The following is a 22,671-nucleotide window of genomic DNA, read 5'->3' as shown; positions in this document are numbered from 1 at the left end:
AGATTTCCTCAGAACTAGTCAGCTCGACAACAAATAAATTGTGACAGGCTACATGCGACTTTCCAAATATTTTACATCATATTGAAGGGTGTTTTTGAGCGTGTGACTAATAGCCTACGTGACTATCTGGCGGAAGTTGGTTTGTGGGTGACAACTGTTGGATGTCCAAGAGAGTGAATCGCAATTTAGTCAAAAGTAAATGTCCTTTTCAATAGCCTAACAGCCTATTGAACAGCCTAACTGAAATTTGTCAATATAATAGGCTACGCCTTACCTGTCATGGAGGAACGAGTGCGATATTGACGACTTGGTCAAAGAGAAAATAGGCTACTCCAATGTAAATGTAAACAGCTACTCTTGAATATGGCAGTGGTGAGTATGGCTACTATGCTTGATGTCCGGCTGTTGACCTTGTAGGCTACGAACCTTTAGCCCAGTGAAAATAACATAATTTGTGCTTCTTTTTTTCTAAAGAATGTTCTGGTGGCAGGTGGGCAGTGTGTCGCCAAATGTAATCACTTAAAGCTTAAACCTGGTGAAATTGCTTATCATAAAGGAGATATCCTTACTATTGTGGAGACAACGCAGGTAAAGTCAACTTTGATGTGCAGGCTAATACATATCATTAACCTGACAGAACAAATCAATGATAGGCTACTGTGTTTTTTCAGGACAGGGGTATATATAAAGCCTATAATAACAAAACGGGAGATAAAGGGCTGGTTTCTTGTGGTAATATGAGGGAGAGAGAGGCTATCCGCATAGACTCCTGCCTCAGCCTAATGCCGTAAGTCTCCACATTATATTGTTTAGGCTATTATGTCTTTCTTGCTGAGATAAAAAGTGCAGTAGGCTGTGCGACATACAGATGGCAAAAGATCATCAACTTTTCTTACACTTTGAGGGGTAAGACTATCCATTATTGGAATGCATGGTTTGTCCTTTGCAAACATCTAACATGCAAACTGAGTTTTTACTTTCTGCCTATGAAGGAAGTTTTGGTTGGTTTGGTCAGATCGGTTCCCTGCAGTTCTAATACAACGGCATGTACTAAGAGACTAGAGAAATGAAAGTAATGAAGTAAAGAAAAAATACTGACCAAATGATATAGCCACAACTATTCAGTTCAGTGTTTTTGCACAGATATGCACAGCTGAAGTTCACCAATACTGTCAAATTGTCTTCAGATTACAAGCTAGTTTTGGCTCCACTAAAACATCTCTTCTGTTCATTCCAATGGGTTAGTTGGTTTCATGGGAAGATTTCAGGGCCCCAGGCTGTGAAGAAGTTGAAACCTAGGGAGGATGGTCTGTTTCTGGTGCGCGAGTCCATCCGCCACCCGGGTGATTATGTCCTGTGCGTCAGCTTTGCTGGGGAGGTCATTCACTACCGAGTCATCTACCAGGACAACAAACTGACCATTGACAAATCACAGTTCTTCCATAACCTTATTGATATGATTGAGGTGGGTGCTCCATACACCTGTACAGATTCATGGTTTCTGAATTTAAGATGTGCATTCTTTGGAAATTGTTATCCATAGCATCCTTATGTATATGTAAACAATAGAATTTTTTTTATTTGAGTTCTTCAACCTCTTTGAAACAGCCACTTCTTGGGATACTGACAAGGACTTGCAAGGCATTCACATTCAGTATGTTTATGTCTCATTTAACTGATATTAGACATAAATATGGTGAAATGACAATGCTGTGATCTTCCTATTTTATTCAACCATATGCAGAATATTGCATTCTCGGCTACTTTAGGTAGGCTACCTTGAGCTATAGATGTATAGATGAATAAAATCAAATGAAAGCCTTGGTTCCAACCCAGTCATCATCCCCTTTTGAAAATAATAGACTTAGTCATGCAGATAAACTGTATGGGGAAGAACAGTGAGATAGTGTTTTGAATGAGTAGGACGCTACTGCGGATCAGCTTCCCTGCCCTATCTGTCCTTCTCAGGAATGTGGAGTCTGACTTACTTCCTCTATAGTAGCCTTTTTTAGTATAGTCCCCTGGCTGAAGTTTCTGTTGGTGTAGTCAGTGGCAGTGCCACTACAAACTCCAAAAGACTCTCAGTACATCAAGCATTACCGTAGACCTTTATCTGGACCCATCTCCCCCACATCTCGGTCACCATCTCTTTAACTCCGTCATGTTAAGGATACATATCAAGATCAAAGACTACCAAGAATCACTACCATTTTGTAATTTCCAGTGCACAAAAACCATTACAAAGAATCACTACCATTTTGTAATTTCCAGTGCACAAAAACCATTAAAAACCATTACCATGGTTTTTCAGTTTGATGTTTTTTGGGGTAATCATGAATATAGTTTGTCCATGTTTTTTTGTTTTCATGGGACAGTGGCGGTGGTTCTAAACATAACGGAGGAAGGAAGGTGCGCTTGATTGGTGTTGGTGACAAATACATTTATTTACATTTATATTCATTAATTTAGTAGACACTATTATCCAAAGTGTTATATATTTGAATTACATTACAAAGTCCATTGTCCCTGGAGCAATTTGGGGTCAAGTGCCTTGCTCAAATGCACAATGGTGAAAGCCAAGAATTGAACCCACAACCTTTCTGGCTACTGCATGCTAGCCTAGCTCCTTAGGTCAGACCACCCCTGAGAATGTCAGAACAGCTTTTATAGCATAACATAGCAAGTTAAAATGCTACATAGTACATACTGCTGCTTTAAATGTGTCTGGGTAGGTAGCCTACTCTATTGTTCACATATGCCACCAACACCATCACAACCTCACACATTTGTCACCAACACCAATCAAGCGCACTTTTCTTCCTCCGTTATTTTTAGAACCACCAGCCGCCATGGTTAGCCGCATTGTGTATAAGCCACAGGACAGTGTTTTATGCAAGTTAAAAGAATCAAAACCATATTAATACCATATTAACTGCCCCCCGTGTACAGTATTAACCTCATAGTTGAAGAAATTTTGCAAAATCAATGTATAAGCCGCGGCTAATAGTTGGGAAATTACAGAAATCCTGATAAATCTGGACAAACAAAAACACTATATATTAAGGTTGTATATTAGGCTTCAAAATAATGAAAAAATGACAGGTATGCACGGCTCTCAAATGCAGGTCCACGGACTGTGCTAAAGCCATTGATAATGGCCCTTTCATATCGGTCTATGGCCCTCTCAACACGTAGATAACTCTAAATCTAGCACTATTTCTTCAAGAGTGTAGAAATGAATTCAGACATGAGGTCTGTATTATTTCTTTGTATTGATTTTAGACATTGTTACAGTTGCATCTGACAAGAATGTTATTTCAGCATCTGTTTCCACTTACTTTGTTTTTAAAGTTTTATTCTAAAAATACGGGAGCCATTGCTACCATTCTGCACAGAGCCAAAGAGAAAGAGGGAATCAGATCAGCTGAGTTAGAGCTATCTAAAAGTAAGTGTTCATAATATATACAGATAATTTTGGCTTCTCTTGTTCTTTATATATAAAGTAAATACTACTGTAAAGCTTTATTTTATTTTAGCCCTCTGACATTTCTCTTTACCTTCCAAATTCTCTTTACCTTCCAAAGAAGAAACTTTCCCTATGTGGAATTACACATGGTGTCCATGTGAAGCCCTCAAGGGTTGTAGATATCATGTATTTCAATGGATAGGTAATTGAAACAGACGAAACTGATGGACTTTTAGATAAAAGTCAGTGTGATCATTCATTGAGATTAATTCATTTGTCTTTTGTCTGTTGCTCCTTTTGGTCTTAGCGGGATGGCTCCTCGATATGGACAAGCTCATCCTAGGAGCAAGCATTGGAGAGGGAGAGTTTGGGGGTGAGTCTTTTCACCTTTAAAAATAAGACATAATTTTAAGATGTGATATTGCAGTTTTCAAATATCAGACGATTAATTTGAAGTGAAATGCCATAAATGGCATGTCAGATGTCAGATAATATCTGTTTGGTGTGGATCAGATGCTACACACTTCTTATTAATGATTCTTGTCAATGTAAACCAGTTTTTTACATCAGGCTCCAACTTACAGTGAGTCCTTCTTTTGTCCACAGAAGTGTATAAAGGGGAGTACATGGGCCAGCAGGTGGCAGTGAAGAACATCAAATGTGATGTTACAGCTCAATCTTTTTTGTCAGAAACAGCAGTTATGACGTGAGTTTTACTCAAGAAAGTGCATGATGACATTTTCTTCTATATTCTATTCTATTCTATACACCTTAAATTAGAACCATTTTCACACACATTTGTCTTAGATCACAGTTGGTTATTCAGTATGGGTGGTTTGCTATATATATTTTGAGGTTAGTGTTATGGTAGTATAGTCTGGGAAATTTCTTAAATCTGCACAATAAACATCTGTTTGTTTACAGAGTACACAGAGGTAAAGTAATTGCAAAAATGATTAAGAGCTCATTCTATTTAGTGGAACATTTTTAAACTCCCTTAATTGCTGTTTTATCACCCATAGGAAACTCCAGCACAAGAATTTGGTGAGGTTGTTGGGTGTGATTTTACAAAATGGACTCTACATAGTCACAGAATTGATGGACAAGGTAGGTGTATATCCAATTAACTTTGTTGGTGTATTGTGCTTATGAACATTAGATTATGTTCTACTAGACTAGACTTGTACTACTTATTAACATTAGATTATGTTCTACTAGACTTCACTAAGTGTGAAAACATATGAGCAAAAGTTAATCATTAATAATAATAATGCATAAAGGCCTTAAGGGTTATTGCAAAGTCCTTTTAGGCAAGTCCCTCCACTCGGCGGCCATATTGCAACGCTTTTTGGGCACTTATCGGGCATCTATTTCGGCAGAAATGTGCATGCGCAAGGCTTCACGACACCAACCTAGCTCCAGCGGCGAGATCACAACACATGATTAGCACGATGTCTTCACAACACACCACATTATTGGGTCAATGTATTCACAACACACCACATGATTGGCTCAATGTATTCACATATTGACATTTTGCCACGGAAGCTGTGAGATATATGTAGACAACTGCCATTTTGGCATTACAAACTAACCCCATGCATTTCTATGGAGGATTTTTTGAGTGCTGTGTCTCCTCATTAAAAAGTCTCTGGTTATTGTCTGTGTTTTAGGGCAATCTTGTGAATTATCTACGCACAAGAGGGCGCTCTCAGATCAGCTCAGGCCAGCTGATGCGTATTGCACTGTAAGGCTTTGTCTTTTTCTCCCTCCTGTGTTACTCTGATCTTCACTGCCATATGTAATGATTGAATGAAACATTTCATTGAGAGCCAGAGTAGACAGTTTGACACTGTTTGTGAGACTAGTGTGCTATTGAATTTGTTGTTATCAGTGACGTATGTGAAGGAATGGAGTACCTCGAGTCCAAAAAGTTGGTTCACAGGGACCTGGCAGCCCGTAACATCCTGGTGTCCAAGGACACAGTGGCCAAAGTCAGTGATTTTGGGCTCACCAAAGGGGACTCAAAGGGCTCCGAGCAGGTGAAGTTACCTGTCAAATGGACGGCACCAGAGGCTTTGAAGAAAGAGGTGGGGTTGGTGTCCTCCACACTTATTTTTTTGAGGCGTTCACTTTGTACTGTGCTTATAGAAATGCCAACAGCAATATTTCATATTCAGTACTGAACAACCACTGTGCTTGTTGACTGTTTGTTCCAGAAATTTTCCACTCGGTCAGATGTTTGGAGCTATGGGATCTTACTGTGGGAAACATTTTCCTACGGCCGTCAGCCTTACCCAAAGATGGTGAGTTAAGGCCAGCCCTCTACACCTCAGGATAGTCTGTGGTCAGTCAGGACTTGGGAAGGGGTTAGAATCATTCAGCTGCATGCAGAATGTAGTTAAAGCAAATGAATGGACAAGACTTCAGTAGTTCTTCTCAGAAGGGCCCACTTGGCTACATGATCAGCTCAGAGACACTGTTGGAGATCATGGAGATCAACATTGTTGGAGATCAACATTCTTGGTGGATCAGCTTTGATGGGCTATTGGGGGAAAAGAACCAAGCAAAACTCAAAATTTGATAGGAGTCAAAATTGAGATTTACTTATTTATGGTTATGGTTATGATTATGGTTATGGTTATGGTTATGGTTTTGTCCAAAGCAACATACAAATACAAAACAATATAATACTTTTAAACAGGGAACAAATTTAAACAGGGAACAAATTAAGATGTTGGTCAGACTATAATAAGGAGAATAGCAATAATAAACAACCATGTCAATTCAATCAATAGCCTAATGAAATAAACAATGAAAAAAAGGGAAAATAGCAATACTAAACAATAATGTACATTCAATCAATAATATAATAACAATAGCATGGTAATACTGTATTATGGAGAATATCAATAATAAACAACAATGTCAAATTAATCAACAGCCTAATGAAAATTAAACAATACTATACAAACCATAACACATAAAAAGTGCTTAATGAACTGTGCATGTTGAACAGATATTTCTTTAGACCCCTCTTAAAAGACCCAAAATTATCACAGGAACAGAGAGCACTGGGCAACTCATTCCACCAACATGGAACCACTGAGGAAAAAAGTCTTGAATTTGATCTAGTGTTTATGACTGGTCGACACAACAGGCGTTTTTCAGAAGACCGCAGTGGGCGGTTGGGGAGGTACGTCTTGATCATTGAATTAAAATAACAAGGACAATATTTACTGTACAGTTTTGTAAAAAAATCTTAAAGACAGTAAGCTAATAATGTAGTACAGGCAAACTATAGTTTTGGGAGTCATTTTCATCATGTTAAAGATGTCTAAACAAATGCTGGTTGAATCTCAGTCATCATAGCTTGCATTGCATGTGGGAGTCTGATGATGGTCACCTGCTTCCATTGCATGAGCCCATCTTCTCCTTTGCCCGCATTTCCATCAGTTACTCACCACACAGGTATGTGACACAGAGAAATCAAAGCGGTTTCACTAAGCAGGTAATAAAGGCAGGGATAAACCCGGATTAATGCTTGTGGGGCTTGTTTCTACGGCAACAGCTCCTCATGGCAGCAAGCCAGTAGAGGAAATGCTGGGGGGAGAGTGGGGTGGGGTGGTGTGGGGTAGGTTGGGGTGATGGGGCAGCATGGGCCAGGGATTATCTTACTTACAGATCCCTGTGTTACACATGGTCCTAAAGGCTCATCGAACAAACCTTCTGGCCCACGCACCCATACTACCAGCTACTTTTTTCAGTTTGCCATTCGTGACAAAGGGTCACTAGACAGGTCAGGTCAGCGAGTGTCCTTAATGCGCCCAGGTCAGGGGATGAACAACCTGGTTCTAAGTGCATAAGCATTGTCAGTTTTTAAAGTGATTAAACCTTTCGGTTTCTTTTATTAGTGTATGACTGAATATGAATATTTCTTGAATTTCCCCTTGGGGATCAATAAAGTATCTATCTATCTATCTATCTATCTATCTATCTATCTATCTATCTATCTATCTATCTAATATCCTTGGGTTCCTGTGCTCCTCTTAGTTTATAGTGCTACGTGGTGAACCGTGACGGTGGTAAGTTCCTAGAGAGCTCTAATGAGAATCATAATTCTGTTGCACACCTCCATTACTCCAGTCTCTGGTCTCATTGACATTGACATGGACTCAGACAGGAACAAGCCAATCTGCACTGTAACTGCGTCAGCTCACCCGCCACTATCACTTCCATTGCGCACTTCCGGTGGTGTGACATGAAGAGATCTTAGGGTGGATAAGGTTTGAGGTTCCGTAACAGTGGAGACTTAAAATGTCATTTTACAGTGAATGTTCTTTTCAGTGCCATCGAGGGAGAAGGTGTGCTGTGCAGAATGAGAAAGAGTGGGGGAGAGTTCGAGCTAATGAAACTGTCAGAGGTGCAGGTTCAAATGCATTAATCAAAGTCTGTTAACGGGGCATGCTCAACTCAGAGCCAGTACTGAGTCTTATTACAACCTCATCAGGATTTAACTCATTAACTATTTGTCAGTGGTACACAATCCAGCCTTATTTTTAGTCACTGAAACTAAGCCTTATTTCTGTAGTCACTGGACTGACCCACTCTCCTCAGATGACCTTAAGTCTCCATGGGTTGCCAGCCAACAGTCCACTGTACTTTGCAGTCGAAACCATCTCTTGGGCTAGTTTCATAATATGCTATAAAGTCTATTTGTGGTGCTTAGACTGACAACAGGTCTTTCTGTGAGTCAGAATCAATTTAAATGTCATACCACCAAATGCACAGACATATACTTGCACAAAATGATCTAACCTGATGTATCTAAGGGGAAGTGAAGAACCTTTGTGCAGGACCCAACCATGCAAACAATTTCCATATTGAGTTTATTATTGAGGAGAGAAAATATACCATGATACAATTTGTTTTCATAAGAAAGAAAGAAAGTGTCCCTCCTCTATGTTTGCTGTTGCAGTCCCTGAAAGAGGTGCGTGAGCGGGTGGAGCAGGGCTACCGGATGGAGGCCCCTGAGGACTGCCCCCCTGCCCTGTACCAGCTCATGAGGGGCTGCTGGCAGGACGAGCCGGGGAAGAGGCCCTCGTTCCACAAACTCCGAGATAAGCTGCAGAAGGAGATGGACCAGCTGGACCCTCCATCAGAGTCATAGACATGGTGTCAGGTGTGACATGTGCTGTACTACTACTACTGGATGCCGTAATATATACTAATATATTTCTTAATACTTTCTTGACCATTATATTTTCTTTAACCTTTGTACTGAATCTTTATGCTGTATACCGAATTGATTGTTGCTGTGCTTTTCTGTTTATCATTGTGTAAATATAATTGTGTAAAATTCTGCTTATATTTGTAAAGAGGATATGTTCAAAAACATGTAACAAAGATATTACATAAAATGTGTAAAGATGTTGTAGATGGTCTGCAGCATTTTTGTAGCATTATCTGGGTGATGCAGAGATGAACACAACAGACATGAACTTTCCACTGATGTCTAGTGCAGGTATCGCACCAACCCACTGTAATTCACTTCTCTGGCTGTCATTCTCCTAGCAGAGCGAGATCTGGAAGGGGGGGGGGGGGGGTTTGGGGGGTGCTTTATCCGGGATTAAAACTCAGATCACCAGTATCTGCTTGTGTTGTAGTGTAATTGTCCAGCAATATGCCCAGCGCCTCAGGGCTTAATATGCGAAATCTTGAATGTTATTGCTGATATAAGTAAGGAATTACAAAGCGCACAGCAGCCTGCCTGCATGGAGAGGCTTTCTGGAGTTACAGGGGATTGGGGAGAGATATCCTCTTTTCTTCCCAGTTCATCCGGGCTAAGATCTCAGGACAACAGTTCCTCTGACTCATCACAGTTTTGTAAGAGCTCTTGGGACAGAGGGACATTTGCCGATATTTTGATAGAGTCATGCACCCCTCCTCACACTTTGCATGGAGCATTGAAATGTTGCATAATGAAAGCTGCTCTCGCCGTCGTCCTATAGAACTGATGACATTTAAAAAGATTTAGGCAGGGAGAGTCGTCACTCCCCCTCCCCTTTTGTTTTGTTTTGTTGTCACGTTACATCCAAAATTAAATATGTCATTAGATGTAATGCTTTGTAAGCCTGGTATTTGTCTTTTACCCACGGGATATACCACAGATTGAGTCTTTATCCTCTTTCTTTTCATTACCATAGGGCCTGGGCTGGATTTGCTTTGTGTTGCTAAATCTGCTAAAAGGATGAGATCTAATATAGAAGTCAGGAAAATCAAGTGGAAAATTTCAAACATATTAGAGGATTTAAAAGTGCATTCGTCGACTTCAGAGGGAGATATTGCTTCAGGATAAATACATTTTCTGATTGTTCAGGAATCAGCTAACATTTATGTTTTATGCCAGACATTTGCCAGACATTTCTGTGACATGTAGGCTTGGACACGAGTTGGAATTTCCTTGAAATTCTCTGGTTTCTCCAATTTCACTTTCAGCATTCTCCTAGTTAGGAAATGCTTTGTAAAAGTTATTTGGAGATCAAATTAAAATCAACAGAATTGCATTCATCTCCTAAAATTAACACACCTATTTGATCAGAGATAAAAGTTAAAATTTAACTACAGTAGTAGTAGAGCTAAAGTTAACATACTCTGACTATTGTATACAGAAGCTCTTGGCCCTGAGCCTTTTATGGTCTCAGAGCCCCAGCACCTGACCGACACAGTAAAGGTGAGCTCCTGAGAGTTGCTGTCCTCAGCTGAACCCTGTGCTCCTAAACACCGTGCCAGGTTCTTGAACCTAGGAACACACTGCTGTCAGAGAAAGCTCCTGTGTGTGCCAAGGATCCCCTTGGATTGAATTCCAGAGTCTGGCAACAGACTGCTCCCTCTTTTCCAGGAGTCACTTTATGGAAGTTGTAGGCCAGGGGGGAGGTTAAATCTCAAAGTGGATGCATAGCTAGCGTCTAGCAGTGACACCCTTTGGGATTCCAGTGTTCTCTCCATCAAGGGCCTAGCCATATTCCTACTTCAATATTCCTATGGAATGCTTTGTGGAATTGTGGTAACTTAAAGACATGAGCCTTTGTATGAGGTGTCAGCCAAAGTGTATGTTTCTTATCTGAATTGCCTGTAGCGAGTGCCCAATGGCGTGTAGGATCAAGCCCTCTTTTACGTTTCCACGTATCATTGATTAAAGTGGATTTAACTGGTAAAGTCAATCAGGGATTACATCTGTCACCTTGGCTCACCCTCTTAGACTTGGACAGGGAGACATTGTGTCCTAAACATTTGAACAGTCAGAATACATGTCAGTGGTTGATATGAAGTGAATGATATGGCCATTTTTTTTTTATTTATGATGCTTAGAATTATATTTTTTGCACCCAGTAGCCCCCACCTGTACATAAACATCATAGTAGAGAACATGCACACAGAGCCTTTATGAAATATCACAACCTAGAAATCCTACAGTATTATGGATCCGTGCGCTGCAGTAACTGCATTGCCAGTCCATTTCCTGAGATGCAGCAGGTAGTTCACAGAAGTGTGGAGGACCTACCTCTTATCACCTATAAAGCAAGCTAACCTGATTATTCTGTACAACTGTTATTTCCACACTTCAAAAATATTGCAGAAAATGTAATGTTCTCTCATTGACTTATCATAACAGAAATATTTGGGTCACGATCTGTGACGCAAAGGTGGTGGTGTCCAAATTGTCTGCCTCTGTGCTGTATACGCTGCTGATTGAATACCATGGAGATGCTTGTGAATGTTAATCTAGCAATCTAGTTAATCTAGCATCCTCAGGAATCTGTAATACCTCCATGGTAGGAAAGGAACAAATCTATGCATGTGTAAAACTGAACAGATTACACTACATGCATCATTGGGGGATTGCCTTTTGCCAATCAGGGTGAAAGAACTCATTGTTGCATGAATCATTCTTATGAACCTGTTGGAATGGACAACTGGACATGGGCTAGGTCTATTTGATGTATTTGGTGGCAAAAAACATAATTACAGAGTATGTTCAGATGGACCTGGAAGTATGGAACAAGATTTACATATCCACATTTTTAAGCACTGCATGCTGTTAAAAATCTTCAGTGTATCTTTTTGTCATAAAACACTGCTCCTAAGAACCTCTGTGTTCTGAACTTTCATTACAACATTGAGACCAAAATGAAGAAAGTCTCTTCAGGGAGGTCACCTGTTCATGAAAGACTCATAGAGCCTCATTCTTTCTAACATACACTGTCTGGTGCTACTTGGGCACGTCAGCAGTGATGAACTCGATAAGATAAGATAAGAAATCATTTGTCTTCAGTCATTTTTCTTTCGGCACCATTGTGCTGTGAAAGCTTTTATGACATGACAGGGTCGCTTACCAACAATATAGAATGACAGTTTTCTTACCTTAAAATGATCATATATCATATCATAAAAAATAAATTCAAACTATGAATTTGAACCCCAAAGATATGGAGTTATGACATTTATAGCCTCAATAAATAATGAAACAAATGAATAAAATGTCTCATAATGGAGGGGGATTAGCCCAGAGTCTCCCTTTGTGATTTTCTATCTTTGTGTGTTTCTTATGATTTGTGCCCTTCCTAATCCCCTATGGGAATGCAGTAATCCAGGGCCATAAAACCATGCCAGCCAGGAGGAAGTGATCCGACAGGGAAGATGATATTAAAATATGTAATTGCAGGACCTGCAGACCGTAGCTTGACCAATTTGTGCGTTTTTTGGTGGGAGTGGGGAAAAAAATGTCCTTCAACTCTCTTCCCCATTTCATATGGATTCAGGACAACTGAGGACAAAGACCTGCCAAATGACAAAAAGCAATGTTTGAACATAATGCGTGGCTGGAATCAACTGAAGTTGCACTTTGAATTAAACATCCAATGCAAGCCAAAGTTTTGGAACACCTAAACATTTTTAGACCTTTGGAGTTTCATGAAAATTATACCTTAATCTCTTCTGTGTGTATTATTTAGATGCCTCTCACGTCTCTGTGAATTACACAAGTGAATAATGTTCTAACATCTGATATTATTCAGATAAGTGCATTACACTTCACTGAGGTGGACCTAAAGTGAGTTTAACAGGATAGATAAAAGGAGGAGGTAAAACATGATTGGCCCATGAGTTGCCCTGAAGGGCCTGATTTAAAAGCAAACATTAATAATTTGATTTAGTTTAATCCTATTAAGGCTGTAAGCAGAATCAGCTATGGTGTTTGGTGGCTGGTCTGACTGACTCCCTCTGCTGGCTCCTGAAAAATAATCACTTCATCATGCAACTTGTGCACAACATATTACATCGTCAATTATCATGTTCTTGTCGTCATGGAGTGGGCGAGTTTGAAACTCGGGCAAAAGGTTCGGAAGTGAATTAATGACAGGTAAAGCATTTAAATGGCAGATTAAAGGCTAGTCTGCGTCACTGTGTCTGGAGGTTTTGCCTTTAATGACGTTAAGAGTGTCAGATTAAGTGATAAAGGAAGAGACAAGGGTCCATCAGATGATTTTAAGTGTTCAATCCTCATTCTTTAATGCAGAAGGAACAAGGTGCATCTTCCAGGGCACTCAACTCACTATTGAAGAGTTTTAACCTTATTAAAGTTGTTTATCCAACTCACGTCTGATATTTTGGTTAGCCTAACTAAACCCATTGAAAGGTGAGGTAAATTGGACAGAAAAAAAGCCCTGATCAATTAATTGTCTTGCCAAAAACCATATTATGAGTCTTACAATCCCTTATCAAGTAGACTGCTTTTATTTGGACACTAAAGGCAGTTACTTGTATTATGGACATAACAATGTGCAATGGGGTTGTGTAAAAGTAGGTTGTACTGAAATTAGATATAGTTTTTTTTTAATTTATTTATTTGTATTCATTTACAATGCAATGTTTATATTCACTTGTGGAATTAAGTAATCAAGTTTCACCATTTGGATTATTAAAGTAAGACCTTAAGTATGATCAAAACACAGTGTATATTATCATGTTTGGTTTTTGGTGCATGTGTTCTTCAATCAATGTCTTCTAAATGAGTTCTGATTTTGTTAAACATGCTAGTCACTTGAAGAGCTTTAGACATGTGGTCTTAACAATGGAAAGTTCTATGCTAATTCTTACCCCCCACTTTAAAACCAAATTAAAATAGCCATACAGGAGAAGAGCCATATCATAGAGGCCTTTATTAAGTGAGTGTCTGCAGGTGTCTTAAGACCCGATGAAGTTATCTCTGCCTGTAAGAGATCACCTTGTCACGATTTCTTATTGGGGAATAGGGTGTTGGACAGTGCAAATCGTGCTTGTACATCCTCACTCCAGCCATCTCCCTTTCCCTGCCCCCCCTCTCCCTCTCTCCCTCTCTCTCTCTCTCTCTCTCTCCCTCTCTCTCCCTCTCTCTCTCTCTCTCTCTCTCTCTCTCTCCTCTCTCTCTCTCTCTCTTTCTCTCTCTCTCTCCTCTCTCATGTTGTTTTCCTCTCCTCAAAGCCCTGTCCCCAGTAAGCTGACACAGTGCCTTTAAGCGTTAGCTACTTTGTCCCTAATAGGATCAGAGGGGCTTATATTGTCATCTGATAAACCTAAGCAGCTTGATAGCTGTGCTGCACCTTCTTAACCAATTTGTACTCAATTAGGCTAATGGGGAAACAACAGCTAAAGTTCAGAAAATGCAGAGGCTTGATGGAATAATGGCCGATAATTGGAAAATACATGAGCTTGATTGATCGTGCTCTCACAGATGACTTTTGTATTTGTCTCTCCATTTGACCATTTCTTACGAACCACTGTGCTCTGCAGAGTACATTTACCAATCAGACTCAGAAAAGGAGATCCACAAGAATTATATCTTGAAGGTTTTAATATAATATTGATACATTGTGAGGGTGTGTGATGATTGCAAAGCATTGTGTCAAGAAAAGTGAACAAATGAATTACTGTAATTTAGAGCAAGGGAAGTTCTTAGGTCACAGTGCCAGGTGGCTATCGAGTCATTGCCTGTTGATACCTAGTAATTTAGTGTTTCCACACACACATTATCCTAGCTCGTTACTTAGTTATCCTGGGAGAAGGAGCCATCTACTCATGCTGTGATCTGAAAAAGGTCCTAAGTATCCTGAAAGTTCCCCTTTGTGGTGAGGCTTTCAACATCCTTTCTAAATGAGTTGCTGAGTTGCACATGGCATGGTCTGTGTATAGCCCAGTGTTACCGGTTTGGCTATATAAGTGAGTTTGGCACTGTGTAGTTTTACAGATACTGGTCTTTGACCTCTTATACAGAACCTGATCTTTGTCTTCTTTCATCCTGACTTTGAGTACTGAGGGACATGTGCACTGAGATGCTCATGAGAGAGGCACATGCATACTCTGGGATTTGGCACGAGCAACATGAGTCTCATAGACCTTCCTGGAAACGCACCTCTTACCTCCCCAACCCAAGACTCAATGAGTCCTTATCAAAGAAACACAAAACTCTTTCTGGTCTTTATGTGCATTTGACCAGCAATACTGTTCCTATTTTCAGTTTACTCACACTGCTTATTTAGGTTTTTGATTATTTTACTGGTATACATAAATACCAAATATTATGATCAAGACATTATTACTAACCGGAATTCTTACTTTCTCTCTCTTAAATGTATTTTTAAACCTTTATTTTGATTTCAAGAGTTCAAGAGTTTCATCTGAGGGAATAAAGGAAGCTGGTATGGGTCTTTGGTCTCACTAGGTCTCAATAGGTGCAGTGTAGATCTCTCTGATAGCCTACATCTTTTAAGTTATCAAGACATCTACATTTCCAGAAGTGCCAGTTCCTGTCATGGAGATACATGACACATCCAATCTTAAAGCTGTGAATGCAAAAGATTATATGGGATATATTTGCATCAAACCAGTCATCATTGTAAGTATGAATTACATGTATAGGTAATATATTGACATCAGATATTAAATGACAGATTTTATTGTACCATTCGCTTAAATGCAATGTGGCGGTGAAACCCTTAGATCATAAAACTGAACTATGATGTCCATCAAATGTGGTCATTCTTGTTAAATATGTTGATACCCAAAATGTGTTATTTTATTGTTAGCAGATAGGTTAAGTTAAACAGATAGGAAATAATCATAACAAATATTAGAGTTGTAGGCTAGACACAATTATACAATTGCTATTATGAACATGGAGACTTTTAATAACGTTTCAACATGAATGAAATCGTAACATTCCCTCTTCCATTCGAATACACATGACATGCATGGGTAGAAAGTTTATATATGAGAGATATAGTCTTTCACTTGGATAATGAGGGGATTAACGAAAACTTTTGGTCAGTCCATTGTCTTTAAAACAATAGATTTTTGAAAGACAGTCTTGTCTCGGCTTCATTAGCCTCGGCCTCCTCCTGTGGGGTGAATGCGAGCTACATTTAGAGCAATTACTTGACTAGAAAACAACTGTCAATCATTCTTAAAGGGGAAGGATTCCAATTAATAAACCTCTTCACTCCCTGTGATATTGCCATTCCACAGTGTAGCCTAGTGCTGTGGGGTTAAAGATTCAGAAAAGGCGCTCGACAAAATAGGAGAGTGTTGTGTTTTAAAACAACATTACCAACTGTTGATGTAAATTAATCTGGGTGAGCGTCAAAAGTAAATTGTCTTCCCGAGGGGAGATTGAGCGGCTTTACGAAAGCGAAGGCGTGCTCTGCTCTTCTGCCAGAGAGGAACAGGTGGAATATCCTCGTAGGCTACTTCAGATTGGAATCACATCCGCTAGGAGGTAAGTCCCGACTTTTACCTCTATCGTTTTAATAAATACATGACAAAAGTGGATGTCTACATTTGGGATATAGAAATTATGAACTTTGACATAGAATTAAGGTTGACTAGACTACTTTCGCAAAATAATCGTAACTGTAATGCAGGTTCAATCATCGAGGTTTTTATTTCAGTCTAGCTGTCATTATGATGAGAAGCATTTGAATTGGGATTAACCAGATGAAGTTCAAAATACAGTTTTAGTTAATTTGGCAGAAAACTATAGAGTTCTGCGTGGGATGGATATCATGCGTCACTCCAAAAATATTAGTTGCAAGACATTGCTGTTGGCACATAGCAGTAGGCTTTATTGTGTGAGTTTATACTTTACTTTTTCGTGAACTGGCAATTAACGTTGGGTTTTAAGCCTGCACCATCATTCATGGGCAAATGTTATGGCAAATAGGAGCCTATATCTGGACATGATAAATAGCTATGGTTTTCACAATTTATCATATGGAATCCCTTCAATCACTTAGTATCAGATGGCCCAATATAAATCCTAGTTTTCTACATGGTCCCATGATCACCTTTTCGTTGTTAACAGGTTCTGATATCAGTGGACCCCTCTGAATCCTTCCTAAATTTGGATCTCCGCTGGAGCTATAGCTTTTCTCCAATAGCACTTGGGACAATTCCTAACGTTCGAATGCATTTATCACTGGATAGCATGAACATGGTGGACGAAGGTTGCCTCTCGCCCAATAACTTCCATGAGATGGTTAAAGGAGGTGGGGCGGCTGTGGGAACCCGAGTCCACAGCATTGATGTCATCCTAGGCTTCAGTAAGGAGCAGGACCCCTTGCTTAACTCCTCTGGACATGTTGGGCCCCATAAAGTTGGAGTGGAGGGCCTAGGGGACCCCAGAAAGCAGGACCAAACCCACTCGTATGGACACCTTTCCAGTCTGAGGGACAATCCTGAGCAGCCCTCTTTTCATGGTAAGGCTCACAAAGTCGATACACTCATGGTAAAGTTAAACCAGTGTTGTGTCCTACTGAAGGTGACTACAGTGAATGTCAGCTGAAGAAGAGAGAACACACGACACAAGCGCTGAGATATTTGAAAAGACGTGTTCTTCACTTTTCCACAGCTCAGAGGACCATGGGCCCACTAAATGTGAGACTTGGAAGAGGGTTTATGGAAAGTGTCTGCCATCATTACCGCATCAAGGAGTAACTCATAGTATAGATAGCAGAGCAGAGCATCACACCAGATAAAAACAGATGCTTTGAAGCAGTTTCATCCATAACTAATGGCCATTTGGCCTTGTATTTATCGATGCTTTAACAACAGAGGGGAAAGATAAATCCGCTGTTTCTGATATCAGCACCAACTATTTGCTTATGTCTCTGCATATTTATGAAATGGTATCCAGTGCAATTTTTAAGCTTTAGTATTGCTCCATATTAGCCTAAAAATACCCACTCAAAAGAATATAGTCGTGAGAGTAAAAGTACTCTATAGTAATTACTTTGAAAGGTACTACTGGAATGTATTGTGATAATATATTGAAGTCAATTGATTGTTAGTAGACTTGATACTAGACTGATGTGAAATGTCAAGACTTGTTTAAGTGGTAAATTACACCTAGGCAACATAAGGTCACCTGCACTCTATTTGACAGCCTGATCTGGTTAATCTAATGGTCCTCTTTTGCTAATTGAATCATTTCCCTCCATAGGCAGACGGCCTGGCATTTGCTTTTTCAGGAAATGTTTAAGGTGTTTACTGACAAAGCTGTCTTTGCATTAAAACGCTTGTAGGTAGATTGAAGCTGAGTCTATTAGAAGTTTTACTAGCCTGCAGGTGTTTCCCACCCATAAGATTACAGGGAGAGAAACTGAAGCGAAAGCCACTGGGACTTTGTCATACTAGTATGTGGCATGGCAAGGGCGCTTTGATTTAGTCATGTTTGTGATACGATGCCTTTAACAGCCATATTTGAACATCAACATCACCATTTTGGTATATGTGTTCATGCACAATTCTCTATTTTGCTATGGTAAAATTTGCTTCACAAAATTTGATTTTGCAGTTTTTTTATGGAGTTCTTTTTGATCGCATTGTTCTTTCAAACTGCGGCATCTAAGCTTGAGTGTGTTGCCTATGGCAATGGACTCCTGTATTCCTGTACAGTTTCCTTCTGCATGTTAATCCTCTGCCTCGTTTGCTCGTCTAGATCCAGAGATGTACTCGAACAAGTGTGAGGGGGGCATGAATGAACTCCACAAGGGTCTCGATAGCGAGGCCAAATCCCCGGAGCCCGCTGACGAGGAGCAGCCCAAGAAGAAGCACCGGCGCAACCGCACCACCTTCACCACCTACCAGCTGCACGAGCTGGAGCGTGCCTTCGAGAAGTCACACTACCCCGACGTTTACAGCCGCGAGGAGCTGGCCATGAAAGTTAACCTCCCTGAAGTCAGAGTGCAGGTGTGTTTGTTATGCTGTCTTCACCTCTCAAGTCTCATTTGGCTATACATGCTTGAATCCCATAAGACATGTGTAGTACCTTTTTACACTCCTGTAGGACAATTAGCACTGGGTGGTTAGCGTTTACACTAATCCCATTGATGCATTTAATTCAGAAATGTATGTAGTCTCTCTTAGTCTTAACTTTCTTCTCTTAGTTCTTAACTATCTTTGCTAAATTAGCTCATTAGCTCTGTTTCTGAATTAAACTTTTGCATGTTTCACATTTCATGTGTAAATCAACCCTTGCAAATGTTGTGAACTGGACAGAGATACTAAAAGCTGTCACCATTTTACGGTGTATAGGTGTGGTTCCAGAATCGCAGAGCCAAGTGGAGACGTCAGGAGAAGATGGATGCGAGCAGCATGAAGCTCCACGACTCTCCAGTGCTGTCCTTCAATCGGCCACCCATGCACACCAACATGGGACAGGTGACCAACTCTCTGCCCCTGGACCCATGGCTGACATCCCCACTGACCAGTGCCACGCCGGTGCACAGCATCCCAGGGTTCATGGGCCCGTCGCAGGGCCTTCAACCAGGATATACGAGCCATGGCTTTCTAAACACCCAGCCAATGGGCCAAGCAATGCAGACAATGGCCCCGCCACCATACCAGTGCCCTGCACCTTTCACTGATAAATACCCGCTGGAGGATGTGGATCAGCGAAGCTCCAGTATTGCTTCTTTGAGGATGAAAGCCAAGGAACACATTCAGTCCATGGACAAAACATGGCAACCCATGTGATCAGTTGATAAATGGTTGTCACCTAACTGTGTCCTTTCACTCTCCAGGGGGCTATTTGATATTGAGCACATGATGCGGGCATCGGGAACATTTTATATTTTTGTCCTGCTTCCTTTCTTGGCATTGAAACAGTGACAGTGGGTTTATAATACGGTCCCTCATGGTTATGGCTGGCGTGCAGGCTGGAGTATGGAGCATGATACTGAAATGTGTCAAGTTTCTTGAGTGCCATTGAACACCTGCATATTTGTCAAACAAATGAACCTGAGCAAAAGAAGGACTACGGCTGAAATGGAGTAATGGGATTGTAAAAACTGGAGTGTTTATGACAAATCTTGTGAAACAAACATTTTCAAGACTTGATTTTTTTTTTTATTTGTGTGCTGATTTGTTTTTAAATCAGCAGTAGTTTGTACTTTTTGACCAACCTTATTGGTTTGGTTGTGTTTCTCATCTCATGGTTTATCCCAAAGACCTCACTCTTTGAAAGAGGATTGTATGAGGTCACTGTTGTCTTCCCTGTCAAAGAACAGCATGCTTATATGCATTCATCTGGTCTAAAGTTTATATGCATCATGGTTCCATTGCTCAAGGTGTGATCCGCTCTACCACAGGAATTTGATAACATAAATATTTTTATACCAGGCTTTATAAGAAAAAATATATAAATCTATTCTACAGATGTACACATTTTTTTTATCACACATTTATCTTCCAAATTGAAACGCTAAATAATTCTTGGCAAAAGCTTTGAGGTCCTGATACTGAAGTTCCTGAGACCTGTAACTGCACAAAAATGTATGCAACTTTAAAGTTAGAGTACATTATGCAAAGCACACATAGGCTACAGCTAAGGAAATGAATGAACTCTTTTTCCTTAAGGTATGACATAGCTACCCATGTATCATTTACATGTTGGATTGTCATGTATAATACTTCTTGATAGAGTTTTTAGATTTGGGATTTAGTGGAGAGCAGTCTCTTTTGCAGATCTGAGCATACCTTTTAAAATGCAAGGTTAAATGTCTCAGATTTGTGCTGTCATAGAGAAACAGAATTAGGGTCTATAATTGCAGGTTTATGTCACTTTTGTTATAACAATGCCTAACATGTATATCAACCTCCTGGATGTTGGTATGCTTCTCAATAATGAAGGGATGAGTTGCATACAATATGAATAATGCTCAATCCCCTTCAGGGAATAGCATAGTATTGACCCTGGTATTTTGGTTGGATTTGATGACTTAATATTACAAGTCCAATAAACTTTTACGAACGGCTATGACGGAACTGTTGGCAGTCGCCCCAAAAGTTACTTTGACACTCAAGAATTGGTATAATGTGAATCTGTCAAGGGGTTTGGAGATGTAGGTGGAAAATAGGTTTCGACACAAAGCATCTCATTTTATACTGTTGATTGTATATCCTGGAGTGGTTCCAATCCTGACCAACTAGCTGGTGCATCCGAGTCACAAGCAGTTTTAAATAGTAGGGCACTGAAGCAGCAGAGGTCAACCATAGAAGCCTCTTTGCTTCAGTGGTCATTAGAGGAGAAAGCCTGTTGGCAGCTCAACCCTTCCATCTCGGTCTGTACGTGCAGAGGAGCAGAAGGGGACCTGACTGATGTGTCACCCCACTAGGCTTCGCCATTGTTCGGCTCAATTGATCCAAGCCCATCTCCTTTGTTTAAAGTTCCTAAGGAAAAACGGTCATGGGCCACACTACAAGGTCTCTACACCAGCACTCAGATATGGAATAATGAAAAAAAAAGAAGAAAAAAACGACATTGTCTCTAAAAGACATTTTAAAATAAGGTCTGGGGTGTATGGGCTCTTTTGCTGAACTCCACTGACGTGTAATTCCGCTACTGTTCACCACATTAGTCATGTGAAAGTAATTATGCACACTGACCCTGATAAAAGTGATCTGTTTTAATTGAATTCCCCATTGTTCTCCTCAGCTTTGTTAAGTAGCATCACATTCTGAAAGGTGCCCTGAAGATGAGTGTACTGTATTTTCATAGAGGGGAAAAGGGAGGGTAAAAGCCCTTCCACACAGAAGTGCAATTGGACTATTTTTTGAAAGGAAACTTGAATAGTCTGTGCTGACAGGCAATAGCAAACACAATGTTCACAGTCAATTCCATTTTTTTCTTCTTCTCCTGCTGGTCCTTTTTAAAAAAAAATAATTTTGGTGGAACACAGGGTATCAGCCTGTTCAAAAGGTAGTGAATTTTTTTTAATTGTTTTCATATAGGATGTCCTATTAAAAGTGTTGTTGTGTTTTTTAAGGAGTATCTCTATTTTATGGAGAGAGAGATATAGTTGTTTGAATACCAATGAGCTATCCTGAATTCCCTACTTTCCCTTTTAGTTTCATCACCTTGCCTCTGTCTTCCATGCAAAGAAAAAAACAAACCAACACAAATCCTGAAAAAAAAATCATTCGCTAAGCCATGCAAAACTTTTATTCCTGCCTTTGATGACATAATTCTTTTTTGGACTGAATGTAAGCCAAAGTTGAAAGCTGTCTTACCCTCTGGAGGTAAATGCACAGGTGATCAACCTGTGGTCATCTTTAAACATACCATAGTATAGATTATGTAATATTCTGTAATGTCATTTGATACATTGTTGACATCTTCATGTCCATGTTCTGCACAACTATGATTAAAAATAAACTCTAGTTTGATAGATTTCACTGTCTGCCATTTCTGTGGAACAGAATTTAAATTAAGCACAGGTAAGAGATGTGAGCGCTGAATGTACTGTAAACTGTCATACACTTCTATAAACATGGTCCAGTTCTCAGCATGTGCAGGATAGACAGGGACACAGTGAGACGCCCAGAGGAGATGGGCTGGCACCTCCCCCCCCCCCCCCTCCAACCCTTCCTCCTTCTGCCCTTCTCCCACCTCTCGTTCCTGACTGGTGGCACCCTGCCAGCCCGTTAGGAAGATGAGGCTCCAATCAATCAGGATCCCCAGGGGGGGCAGCAGGCCATAGGGGCCAGTGCTCTCTAATTGCCCCCAGGTGCTGCTGCTGTAGCACATGTTCAGAGTGAGCCAGTCCCGCCGAGCTCACATCTCCAGTGTGTGAACTGCACCCTCAGACAGATGGGAGGCAGGGAGCACGTCT

General features: G+C 40.3%; 2 protein-coding genes across 4 annotated transcripts; both read left to right on the top strand.

Annotated features, from left to right (window-relative positions):
- Positions 1–18: 18 nt before the first annotated feature.
- matk (megakaryocyte-associated tyrosine kinase) lies at positions 19–8,903 on the top strand. 3 transcript variants are annotated; one of them, XM_042056522.1, is made up of 12 exons: positions 19–372; positions 475–588; positions 672–787; positions 1,246–1,465; positions 3,352–3,445; positions 3,774–3,839; positions 4,073–4,172; positions 4,489–4,573; positions 5,140–5,213; positions 5,361–5,556; positions 5,686–5,772; positions 8,445–8,903. In XM_042056522.1, the coding sequence occupies exons 1-12, from the start codon at positions 364–366 to the stop codon at positions 8,634–8,636; spliced, it is 1,353 nt and encodes a 450-aa protein (XP_041912456.1). In that variant the 5' UTR covers positions 19–363; the 3' UTR covers positions 8,637–8,903. The 3 variants fall into 3 exon arrangements, with proteins under 3 accessions (XP_041912456.1, XP_041912458.1, XP_041912457.1); XM_042056523.1 differs by lacking the exon at positions 19–372 and having other exon boundaries at positions 480–588; positions 677–787; XM_042056524.1 differs by lacking the exons at positions 5,140–5,213; positions 5,361–5,556.
- A 7,132-nt stretch (positions 8,904–16,035) lies between these two features.
- On the top strand, positions 16,036–22,349 carry rx1 (retinal homeobox gene 1). Its single transcript, XM_042056819.1, has 4 exons — positions 16,036–16,277; positions 16,863–17,256; positions 18,498–18,748; positions 19,094–22,349. The coding sequence occupies exons 2-4, from the start codon at positions 16,965–16,967 to the stop codon at positions 19,532–19,534; spliced, it is 984 nt and encodes a 327-aa protein (XP_041912753.1). The 5' UTR covers positions 16,036–16,277; positions 16,863–16,964; the 3' UTR covers positions 19,535–22,349.
- The last annotated feature ends 322 nt before the right edge of the window (positions 22,350–22,671 follow it).

Source organism: Alosa sapidissima, chromosome 12 (genome assembly GCF_018492685.1).
Source record: "Alosa sapidissima isolate fAloSap1 chromosome 12, fAloSap1.pri, whole genome shotgun sequence".
In the NCBI taxonomy this organism is placed as follows: domain Eukaryota; kingdom Metazoa; phylum Chordata; class Actinopteri; order Clupeiformes; family Clupeidae; genus Alosa; species Alosa sapidissima.
The sequence above is the reverse complement of the archived record's forward strand: the minus strand, read 5'-3'. Positions and strand labels throughout refer to the sequence as shown.

What these genes read in the sequence shown, in the direction of transcription:
- matk (XM_042056522.1), top strand. An exon ending in TGGAGAGGGAGAGTTTGGGG is followed by an intron (nt 3,840 to 4,072) that starts GTGAGTCTTTTC and finishes TTTTGTCCACAG; the next exon opens with AAGTGTATAAAGGGGAGTAC. An exon ending in TCACAGAATTGATGGACAAG is followed by an intron (nt 4,574 to 5,139) that starts GTAGGTGTATAT and finishes TCTGTGTTTTAG; the next exon opens with GGCAATCTTGTGAATTATCT.
- rx1 (XM_042056819.1), top strand. Translation starts at nt 16,965, where the DNA reads ATGCATTTATCACTGGATAGCATGAACATGGTGGACGAAGGTTGCCTC. An exon ending in TGAGCAGCCCTCTTTTCATG is followed by an intron (nt 17,257 to 18,497) that starts GTAAGGCTCACA and finishes TTGCTCGTCTAG; the next exon opens with ATCCAGAGATGTACTCGAAC. An exon ending in TCCCTGAAGTCAGAGTGCAG is followed by an intron (nt 18,749 to 19,093) that starts GTGTGTTTGTTA and finishes TACGGTGTATAG; the next exon opens with GTGTGGTTCCAGAATCGCAG.